Raw genomic sequence first — 12,105 nt, forward strand, 5'->3', positions numbered from 1 at the left:
CAGCCTACGCTGACTTACTGACGTCCACTGCTTCACACAGTGACGGTTCTCCTCTTCCAGAAGCTCGTGGGTGCGTGTGTGTGTGCATGTGTGTGTGTGTGTGTGTGTGTGTGTGTGTGTATGTGTGAAAAAGAGAGCATGAGTATAAAAATCTAAGAGGCTGAAGGACACCAAAGATATGGAAAGATATGTCTTAACACATAACTTTTAATATTCTTTTCTGGGACTCACCAGTTGCTAATTGCTATCAGTTCAGCTATAACAAGACAAGTGCATTCTAGAACCATCAACTACATTATGTAAAACTGCAAATCCCTGTGGATGTAAAGGTTTATGGGGAAAATGGGGTTGGGTATCACACATAAAAACTTGGAAAGTGACACGCCAAAGAAGACAGGAACCTAATTTAAACAACAGCATAGTACTATGTATGTTAAATGGTTGTGAAATGCATGACTATACAATAGTAAGGCACTAACTACATCTTTAAAAAAATATGAAGGTGGCTTGTAGAAACGGGCATCAGAAGGGCATAGCAACTGTGAACAGTAGCGAAAGGGCTATAAGAAAATGGATGGGAAGTCGACATCAGATATGGGTGGGTATGGCTCAAAAGACATGTTGAAATGCAGAAGGCAAGATGTGTAAGGTATGTGCATATGGCTATGCACGTTTTATAAATCTGCACCCATACTGGCTCTGCTGGGTAGTTTTCTGCATTTGCCTAATGTTGCTTGCCAGCAAAATCACGCAAAAGCTCATGCAAAACTGGCATCATGTTCACATTATCACCTAATGTATGTATCAACCACACTGGAACGAGCTGCCTCGTTCAGTGTCAGAACAAGCACGGCAGTGGAGCTGACCACTTGTGAGAGGCACGTGACACATGGTGAGATGCGCAGGGAACTAGACACCTGCCGCTTAGCTCAGCTTAGCTCAGCTCGGGGAGCTCCTGGGCGCTTGCTTCTCCTCTCCCCTCACACACTTACTTTCCATTGTTGTTTATTAATGCCTCCACATCAGAGTAGGGACGGTGCAAAGAGTGACAAAACAGAAATCAGTCAGTCTCTACTGGAACCAGGAAGAAGTCTGAAGTTCAAAGATGTAGTAAGTATCAGACTCTTTTTAAAAAAAGAATTTGAGTAGGTCCCCTCCCCCAAGACTACTTATACATCCCTGAGACGCTTGCTTGTCATGAAAAACCTTCCCAGCGTCAGGAGAAGCCTGACATGCTATGATCACCTGCATGGTCAGTCTCAAGAGGGGACCACCAGATATAGGATATGTCCTGTGTGGAGAGCGTGTGTTGGAAGGCTTGGAGCTAACAGGAAAAGAAGTCCACAGTGCTCTAAAGTTCTAATGGAAAAAGTGGAACTGAAGGAATCTACGTGAGCTTGTCAATTCTACCTCAATAAGCTGGTGAGAGGCGGGAAGTCCAATGCAGTGCATGTATAATGACTGTTGTTAGTTTCCTCAAAACCTTGCTTTTATGTATTAATATGAAGTTATTTTTGTGACACTTAGTAAAAGACAAACAAAAAGGTAAAAAGCTATGTTGGGGGAAAAAGTTACTTTGAAAGCTATATATTTATGTCAAATATTAAAATGGATAACAGAGGTCAGTGGGCAGTAACAAACATTACTTTCAATCATTACTATGATTTAAGCGGATTCAAACAATACCAACCAAAGTAAGGTGTGGTATTCATGAAAAATTAACCTACACAGACACAGGGTGTTCTCAATGAGGCACTGGCGTATAGCTGGATTGTCAAATGCTTTAAAGTGCTACCCTATAGATACTCTACGGAATCCAGCCCTGCCTCAGGGCTAGCAGCACTTAGGCGATATAGTCCGCAAGACATAATCTATAGAAGAAAGTATACATAGTGTTCAGGATAAAACAGCCAGTTTGTGGCTAAGTACCACAGTATTAACATTTGACAAGAGGAAAACTTCATTAGAGAATCCTATTTCATAAAAATGACTGATACAGAAACTCCTTCCAAAATTACTTAAATAAACTACAGCCTAAAAAATATTCATATAAATAAGTTTAAATTATTGGGAGACTTATTTGGGAGACTTTTAAAGGCAATAAATAAATGAAGTAATAAAATAGAAAGTACACATACCACGCAAACTTCCAGTAGTTAGAAGTGCTCGGGCTTTGTCAGCTAAGTCGCTGTTGAGAGTGTTTCCCAGAAGCAGAACATCAATGGCTTCCTGCTTGGAGCTGTCGAAGAAGTTATTCTGAATGGTTCTGGTGACAGATCTCGCACCATCTTTTAACTTTCCAGCCTGTCATGGGAGAAAGGAGCATGGCCCTTGCTCAAAATACTGTTGATTTTGCTCAATGAGTATTTTGCAATTTTAAATAGATTTTTATAAAATTCTAGTATTAAAAAGGTTCTAATAATTAATTATCTTTTAAATGTGTAACTACATAGAAAGGCTTTAAAATGTAACTGTTCCCTTACAGTCTGCACAAAGAAAATGATAAACTAAATGCCATAACTTCATCTAGTAACATACTGAGCAGTAAATACTTCATATTGTGTTTATGTGAATTAAGAAAATGCCTTTCTACAGCCTAGCGTTTAACTGTAAGGTGGGGAAGGCAGCAGGGACAAAGGATGATAGATTGAACTTACAGCTCCCAGCAAACCTTCTACGTTCTCGGGAAGTATAAAAGTGAAATTGCACCCCAATAATTTGATGGCAGTTAAAGACAGAACTGAATCTAAAACCAAAGATCTTGTTAAAAAAAGATTTGTAGTAACATCTCAAATATGATAAATTTTAGTTTGTATATTCGAGATATTTTGCTGCCTACACAAATACAAATCACAAAAATAAATACCTATTCCAATAGTGAAAGGGCTAATTACAACTTTAATGAACGGGTATTTCACTTATCCATAATATCAGACAATATTTATTTTGATCCTATAGAGTTTTAACTGTCAAAAGTAACTTTGGTTTGGAATGTATAATTTTTATCCCTTTGAAAAATAACAGTAATTATAGGCTTCTTTTTAAAATAAAGAGCCATTTTTATATGCTACTAAATGTAACATGGCATTAAATCATTATTTTTTGTCATGAAATAAATAAAATGTTGTTATTTTAAAAAGAGCACTCACCAGTCACATTATCAGGCAATTAATCAAAAGGAGCCGAGAGAAAGGAAAAGAAAGCAGTTCAGAGGTTAGATTTAAGCTCAATTCAGACTAGTATATTTAATATTAATATATAAAGAGTTCATATCTATACATCATGTTAAAGATAAGTATACTGAATATATGCAACTTATGTACATATATTGTCTTAGTCACAGCAGAAACCAAAGGCAGAAGAATATAAAAGAATATTTTGAAGCAACAGTTGGAGAGTCAGAGTTTAATAACGAGAATTATGCTACTTTACAGGAGTAAATGAAAGTCAAGCAATTTCAGATTTCTACAGACAGCAGTGTTTAGGGAGTGCGACTTCTAGAAAGCACTCCTGAGGGATGAGAGGTGCCCTGCAGGTGAGGCCAGCCTGCAGCCGAGGAGGCCTACTGAACACAAAGACTTGAGATGAGGGCTGGAGAGATGGCTTAGCGGTTAAGAGCACTGACTGCTCTTCTGAAGGTCCTGAGTTCAAATCCCAGCAACCACATGGTGGCTCACAACCATCCGTAACAAGATCTGATGCCCTCTTCTGGAGTGTCTGAAGATAGCTACAGTGTACTTACATATAATAAATAAATTTTAAAAAATATTAAAAGAAAAAAAAGACTTGAGATGCTGAGTGATCCTCTAGGGACCTCAGCTGCTGGGCTGCTGGGCTGCTGGGCTGCTAGGCTGCAGCTCCTGAGACCATTTAAGACAGTAACACTTTCTCCTTTTGTTGACTGGTGTTTTGTTTTGTTTGCTTTTTTTAAACTGAACTTGCTAGACCTGGTACTCTCTAAATACCCTAGGTTGGTTTGAACCTGTGGCAATCCTCCTGTCTCAACTTCTCCAATGCTGAGATTATAGGGATGAACCACCACCTTCCCTGGCTAAATGTTCTCACTTTTATCCAGAAATAATTGGAGGAATTAAGAGATTTAGAAAAAATTAAACAAAGGCCAAGGTCCCTTAAAGAGGTAAACAAGATTTAAGAACATAGACCATAAAACATATTCCAAATACAGCCCCAAATCCCATGACAAAGGCCAAGTATGGAAGAGAAAAGTAGCCTGAAAATAATACAAGCAGCTACAAGTCCTGAGGAGATTCAGAATGGTCACCACTCCACGCACCACACTTACTACACAGCGTAGCTTCCATTGAAAGCAAGAAGAGCAGAGTAAAGCTCAGCCCAACGAATCCCGGGCTCACTGCACTGCTTGTATCAATTGGTGACAGGCTGTGTGTCTACCCACTGTCTGTGACACACTTCCTAAATAGAGGCCCTGTGTCAAGTGTAGGACACAAAGACAAATGAGACAGGACTCTATTAGGACTATGTTGCTGTTGTTTTTTAAAAATCTTATTCAAAAGGAACATAAACCATTTTAAAAGTGAGAGAGGTAGATGATATTAAACCATATAAGTACATACATAGTGGATTATCTTTAAAAGTATACTGACCCCTGAAGCCTAAAGAAGTCTCTGTTTCATTAATCATCAGAATCTATGACATGTATCAAACAGAACATGAAAGTATTGGGAACCAGTCCTAAAAGACACCTGCTAATATAAAAACTATTATTTACAAAGTCATTTCAGAGCGTTCTACAGAGAGGAGAGAGGCGAAAGTCAGTGACAACTCTGGCCCTACCTTGGCCTTCCCTTCCAGGGCCCCGGTGCCTGCATATATTTTACTGATTGAGTCGCCATTCACAGACCACATGGACCGGAAAACCTCTTGGAAGCGGGTCACCAGCTGAGGCTTCTCAGCCAAGCCCAGAGCTTCCAGCTGCTTAGCGAGCATCTGAAAGAGCAGACAAGGATTTTTAAGGTAAATATAGTAATATATTCGTTGTAATGTAACTTTTTACAACTATTAGAATTAAAGTTAAAATTTATAAATATACAACTCTGAAAGTATTAACACTTCATTGGGCTATGTTTACTACCACTTCAATTTTTTAAGGTTAAAACTTGTAGTTTTTTTTTAAAGTTTTTGAATCAGGAGATTCAAAAGAGGACATGGATTTGGAAATAAAAGAAGTAATGTTCCCTTCAATTATCTTATAGCCATCCATCCCAGTTTACCTTGCTCACTGAAGAAACTAGCTAAGTCACTACTAATCTATAAAGGAGAGCAAAACTATGTATCTAAATATAGTTTACGTAAATGTAAATACTAGGTTTTCATTTTGGACTTCGTTCTTGAAGCTTGGGTAATTAAGGTCACATGAGCAATAGAAGCAGCAAGCTGCCCCTGAGTGTCATACTGTGGGAACCAAGTGCACATTTCAAGGGCCTTTGGGGGACAAACCCTCCACTGCAGGTGGCAATGTAAGCACTGTACAAGCTACTGATCACTCCAGCAGCATGGACGCAATGCCTGCTCCCCTTACTAATTCCAGCAGTTAGCTATTCTTGCTCTTTTGCTAAACTCCTACTTACATTTTCTTCTTTTCTGTTAGGTGTGGTAACTATACTTACAAAAGAGATAAAAATAGCCGGGCATGTCAGCGCACGCCTTTAATCCCAGCACTCGGGAGGCAGAGGCAGGCGGAGTTCTGAGTTCAAGGCCAGCCTGGTCTACAAAGTGAGTTCCAGGACAGCCAGGGCTACACAGAGAAACCCTGTCTCGAAAAACCAAAAAAAAAAAAAAAAAAAAAAAAAAAAGAGTTAAAAATACAGTAAGGCCCCTCAATTGGCTCATTTTATTCCTGAGGCTGATGCTAGAGTTATTCTGTGCTTACATGGGACATAAAATAGCCCACGGGTCTCCTTTATTGGTTAAATCGTTCAATCTTTAAGAAGTGGGAAAGCAAATTTCCCTTTACTATTAGTCTGTATAACTCTAATTTAGCGATAAGTTTTGTGACTGGTTAACCAAATGCAACCGACAGAGGGCACACTCTCACATCACACTTTCAATAGTAAAAGTCAACTGAGACAGACTGGAAATGAACATTGGTCAGTTAAGAACTCCAATAACCGTGTGCAGATCCTGTAAATACAGCGAGCCACTGAAAGCCAGGGCCTCAATCAAACTGAGCCATTTGAATTTATCTAAGGACAACCTGCCTTCTCTCACATCTCATATGCAATAAAAAATGTCAATGATAGGTTTCAAAAAAAAGTCAAAACAGTAAAATTTATTTACTTACATAAAATAGATCTCTGCCACTGAGAACTTTATACAACTGGATTTTCATTTTTGAGGCAGAAGCTAAGTTTCTATAATCAATTAACTAATTCTCTGGACAAATCTAAGATCATTAACTGGAGAAGAAAAATCAGTTACTTTCTATTTCTGCCTCTATACTTCTTGAAAACTACGTCCTTCCTAATGCAAAGAAAGAGAGGGCACCAGCAGCACCCCATGACGCTGACTTACGGGACAGGGAAGAGCTGGCAGCTCACTGCTGCTCCAGTTTAAATACTCACTGGCTGAGCCTCTGCCTTCACTAGACACATGGTGAGTAAACACTAAAATAAACATAAACAATGCCCCTTGGGTTGAGTTACAAACTATCAAAATAAAACTCTATAGAAATACACATGTAAAAATAGATTTTAAAATCCTAAATTAAAAATCTTGAAAACTTCAGATAAAGTTAAAATCCATGCACACTGTTTCAAGAGACAGGCCGAAAAAAAAAAACAAAAAAAAAAAAACAATGATCACTCCAATCTACACGCAGGCGCCTGTCTGTCTGTCTGTCTGTCTGTCTGTCTAAAGGCATGCTAAGGAAGAATAGAAGGACATAGCTGACAGCTCTCAGAGTAGATGAAAGGAACAGCTAAATCTCAAGGTGTCTGAGAGCTGGGGTGGGGGCGCAGAGAAAGGCAAGAAGTAAAACCAAAGGTGAATAAGAAGGCCCTGCTTCAGGACTTTATTTATTTTATTTATTTTTTTATTTTTTTTCCGAGACAGGGTTTCTCTGGGCACTCACTTTGTAGACCAGGCTGGCCTCGAACTCAGAAATCCGCCTGCCTCTGCCTCCCGAGTGCTGGGATTAAAGGCGTGCGCCACCACGCCCGGCCTGCTTCAGGACTTTAATCAGCTAGAAACACAGGCTTTACAGGAGCACTCGGGATACACACGGCACAGGCAGTGATCTTTACCTCTAAGCCAAGGAATGCCTGCACGCTGTTTGTTCTATCCAGACAATCCAGGCAGTTTGTTCGAACTGTTCCACTCTGGCACCTGTAACAATGTCAATAAAGTTACATGGCTAGTTTACAACAAGAAGAAAGCATCAACAAGCCAGCAGCGACAGACAGGACGAAGTTTGGGTGCCCTTCTACTTCCTACTTTATACCATCACCATTTTCAGGCACAAAATAACCATAAAAATATGAAACAGTTAGCATCTACACACACCTAGCATCTACATGCTAACGTTTTACCACATGCTTTTCATTACATATCTACCACACATTTATTTTAACTAAGCCTAAAGTTAGGGGATAAACATACATTCAGGTTTATAATCCTACTGCTCTTTCCACAAAAATAACAAATATTTTGGAAATGGTTTTTTAAACAAATGAACAAACAAGCAAGAACTCTTGTACTGACTGCCCTATAGAGCCGCTATGGCATAAAAACACAAATTGAAAAAAGCCAATAACTTTGATCTTTGTTTATAAGTTTACTTCAATCTAAAATCTGAACTTTAAAACCTTTGAACAATTTTCTTATTCCACATGCAAAAGCTAACGATCTAAGTTACAGCAATGCAGACAATAGGTAAACATTTCCCTTTATTCACATGTAATGGCCATTTCTAGAGTCAAGAATGATTGAAACTGCAGCTTTCCTAACAGCATGAAGAAGTCGGAAGCCAGGTGAACAGCAGCTCTAATGCTTCCCAGACACGTGACCCGGAGCAGCTCAAGCCCATGCCTCAGTTTCCACAGATGTGGAAGGCACCATCATAGACACTATTTGTTACAGTAAAGACACCCACACTGCTGCCTCACACTGTTTCTAGATGATGGAACTTATTATTATTAGTTGCTGAAATATGGAGAAAAAAACCTCTAAACTTAACATAAAGAACTAAAAATACTGTAAAATTATAAACTGCAACATAGAAAAGAAAAATTAAAAGTTCAATGTTAACAATAATTTATACCAAAGTTCCAATTTAAAGAGAAGAAAGAGCCGTCAAACCTTTGAACTTCACTGCCATCGAAATAAAAAAATCCGTAATCTAGAAACTTCTGGACTTGTGGTTTGAGAATGCTGTGTAGTTTTTCTGCCTTTCCTCCTTTAACCATTTGATGATAGTCAAAGGACACCATGTGGATATCAGAGGCGTGTTCGGAGGCTTTCAAATGACTCTGGAAGGAAAACGGCAAATGTTCACACAGCTGTTAGCTGTGGCCTACTGCTGCAGCCCCAGACACACACTTACAGTCCAAGCTGTGGCATAGGAAGTTCTCTGAAATTTTACTAACCCCCCAAAACTCTCACTGACACTGGCAGCAAAAGGAACATTTTTTTGATACCTAATGGCATTTATTTTCTAAAATCCATACACTATCCCAGAGAGACTGAGTGGCAAAATTAATTCAGGGGACCTAATTAGGTTGGTTTAGAAAATGAAATAGTTTTCAATAACCAGTGTTTTATTGTTATGAACAAATTTAGTAAGTACTTTTGCCTTCTAAGAATCTAAAATAAAATACCTTAATTTTTAACACAAAGTCTAATCAGAGATTAAAGAATTCATCTTTTATGCTCTCATTCAATACTATGTATATTTTTTAACTTCACCTTTAAAACATGACTCTCAAAAGCACAATGTTTAATTAACAATAATTTCCTCAAAACAAAGCAAAACAATAATTTTCTCGCAGGGTAGTGGTGGCGCACGCCTTTAGTCCCAGCACTTGGGAGGCAGAGGCAAACGGATTTCTGAGTTCAAGGCCAGCCTGGTCTACAGAATGAGTTCCAGGACAGCCAGGGCTACACAGAGAAACCCTGTCTCAAAAAACCAAGTTAAAAAAAAAGTTATAAGACACAAAACAAAACAATAATTTCCTCATAATCTTAAAAAATAGCTAATTAGGTTATTTTCCCATTTAACTAGACTCCTAATTTAAACCTTAGAAAATGTTTTCTGGCTATTCTATGTACCTTATATAACAAAATTTACATCGATCCAAAACTGATTAATTATTTTGCCTATACTGCATTCTAACGGCCTCAGAGAGCTAAAGGCATCACTGGGCCCTAACTTGTGCCTAGGAGGCCCCTTGGCATACAGGGAGTCTGATTGCTTTGCTTGGTTTCCACTCTAGGTGAGCAGAAGAGACGACAGTGGTCCCACTCACCTGGAAAGCCTTGCTCAGCATATGCTCGCCTTCCTTGGACCCAAGCAGATTCACTACTATCTGTTTACCATACAAGTCCTTAAGTGTTCGGAAATGCCTAGTGACAAAAGACAGGACACTGTATATAGCCTTCTCCCAGTAAACAAGAAACTTACACAATTTGCTAACTTGGTGATACAAATCCATCCTACACGTTCTCAAACACCTGCACTTATAAAGTTCAGTAAGTTCAATTTTCTCTCTGACTTGTGGATGCCACACTCTCACCCCCTGGTGCTCTGGAGTCGTCCAGCCTCTGGCTTACTTTCCATTGTGAAGCTGACAACAGACAAGGCAGGTCATAGCACACTGGGCCCTTCTGATGCCCACATGCTTCAGGGACATTCAGAAGGGCCCCCTGACTAGCTCCAGCCCTTGAAGGATCCCTTAGCTGTGGCTTTTCTTCCCACAGTTTCTGTTACTTGAAGTCAATCAGGGTCTAAAAAAGCTGACATCTCTGTTCCTGAGAGATGATACATTATGCACTCATTTTAGCACAGTACAGTTATAATTCTCCCACTTTTAAAATTTTTTATTGAGAATTTCATACATGCAATAATACAACTAGTTATTAATAAGAGTTAATCTCTCACTGTGTCTATCTATAAATGAATATTAATATATTTATATATGCTCAAGAGAAACTTTAGTGCAAGGTGGTGTGGTTAATATAAACCTGTATTCAATGAGGTACTACTAGAAAAAAATGCAATTAAAAAACAAAGAAAAGGCAGTTCTACCTGTCAAAGGCAGGCGCATTGGCTTCAAATCCCCTTGACATGCGAACACGATGGGATCCCACCTTAGGCAAGGAAAAAGACTCAATCATTACCCAAACCACCATCAGGACAGAAGTGTCCCCCCTGCAGTCCAAGTAACCCATTTAGTGAGCACTGTGCATGAGAGGCCTGGCCCTCACTCGGGCGATCTGTTCAGACTTCAAGGGGTCCCCTGTTCTGGGCTGTAAGGAGAACCCTCACATAAAAGGAATGACGGTCAGGTGTGCCAGCACACAGCTGTGACACCAGCACTCAGCTTTACACTGACTGAAACAACAACAAAAAGCCCAATTGTAGAAACTTAGATTTAAAAAGTAACATCAGAGATTGGCTTAGTATTATTTGTTGTGTGAACCATCTAAACTCAGCATATGACAGAGAAGGTTTTTCTATGTTTTATATCTTGTACGACCTAACAAAGATAGAAAGAAAAATATATAACGTGAAACAGCCAACATGCAAAATTCACTTTTATTTCCATGACATAAAAAAACTAGGAAGCTGGGCATGGTAGTACGCCTTTAATTCCAGCACTTGGGATTCAGAGATAGGAAGAATGCCATCAAATTCAAGAGTAACCTGGTCTACATGGATCCAGGCCAGGGCTACACAGTGAGACCCTGTTTAAAAAAAATAACAAGCACATGTCTTTGATCCTCATAGTGGTCATGTATGCTGTAAATGACAAAAGGAAATAGAAAAGCAAAAAGAACAAGCTACACCCACTAGGAAATACTCATTGACAGCAATTTTCTGGTGGAAGAGATTTTTGAGTGCTTTCATACATACTATTTACCTTATTTCAAACTTAAATATATATTCTGTTTAAGTTCTATGTAAGTAATTTTTTTAAAAAAGGTTCAGATGAGAGATTTACATTCCTGACCAAAATTTCTACTTTCCCACGTAGCCTATTACTAACAATGTGCACATGTCTTTTTCTCTATAATGGTAAAGACTCTAGTTAGCTCAGTAAAACTCCAAACACATTAAAGAACAAACCCAACCAAGCCAGTCCTTCCTAGAGCTGGTAGGATGGCTCAGTGGTTAAGAGCACGAATTGCTCTTCCACAGGACCTGAGTTCAAGCAGCACCTATGTCTGGTAGCTCACAAATGCCTGTAGCTGTGGATTCAGAGAAGGGGAGCCTGGACACAAGTCCTGCGTGCATGCACACGTCTCCTACCCCCACCTCAAATATAAAGAAGGATGTGATTTCTTCCTGCAGACTCAGACTTTCCAGGCCAATCTCATAGCCACATAACCACAAGAACAGCACGTGCTACAGAATTAAAAATGTTGTGCTAGAGGAGGAAACAAGATGGAGACTATCGGAATCTCCGCCTGACATGGGTTACACTTCTGTTTTCACACAGGCAAGCGGAGTTACTGAGACAGACCTAAGAGATGCCAGAGGAGAGACAGACAGACATAGCAGATGCCAGAGCTTCACTTGGAAACCTTCCTCTGATCTGAGACTTCTGGATCGACGTTTCCCAGAAGTCTTTCCTGCTAATACATGGACAAAGCAACTTGTTAAAAGGGGTCGAGGAGGAGCTCTGCCATATCATTACGTAGTCTGACAAGGAAACAAGACAAAAAACCGAGCTCTGCTATGCTTCCTCAACTCCACAGTTCAGAACTGTAAACCCAGCCTCAAAATGGCCACAAGCTCCAGACAGCACATCACCATAAACAAACGAACAAAGTCAGTCCCTAAAATAAATTCTCCTCCCGAGAATACATGCAACACGGAAGGACCGTTTACAGCCCCCGAAAGCAAGA

General features: G+C 39.5%; 1 protein-coding gene across 19 annotated transcripts in view; it reads right to left on the minus strand.

Annotated features, from left to right (window-relative positions):
* The window catches only part of Synj1 (synaptojanin 1), a 78,826-nt gene that overhangs the window by 38,601 nt on the left and 28,120 nt on the right, over positions 1 to 12,105 (minus strand). For 10 of the 19 annotated variants that reach the window (XM_029470616.2, XM_085832365.1, XM_085832374.1 and 7 more), the window contains exons 7-12: positions 10,283 to 10,344; positions 9,504 to 9,600; positions 8,338 to 8,507; positions 7,284 to 7,365; positions 4,816 to 4,968; positions 2,139 to 2,295 (exon numbers count right to left, since the gene is read on the minus strand). In XM_029470616.2, coding sequence (XP_029326476.1) covers positions 2,139 to 2,295; positions 4,816 to 4,968; positions 7,284 to 7,365; positions 8,338 to 8,507; positions 9,504 to 9,600; positions 10,283 to 10,344 — 721 coding nt within the window. Of the gene's footprint in view, positions 1 to 2,138; positions 2,305 to 4,815; positions 4,969 to 7,283; positions 7,366 to 8,337; positions 8,508 to 9,503; positions 9,601 to 10,282; positions 10,345 to 12,105 lie in introns of all 19 variants that reach the window. The other 9 variants (XM_029470618.2, XM_085832364.1, XM_029470617.2 and 6 more) reach the window with 1 other exon arrangement.

Source organism: Mus caroli, unplaced genomic scaffold (assembly GCF_978045245.1).
Source record: "Mus caroli unplaced genomic scaffold, Mus_caroli_1 scaffold_17, whole genome shotgun sequence".
In the NCBI taxonomy this organism is placed as follows: Eukaryota; Metazoa; Chordata; class Mammalia; order Rodentia; family Muridae; genus Mus; species Mus caroli.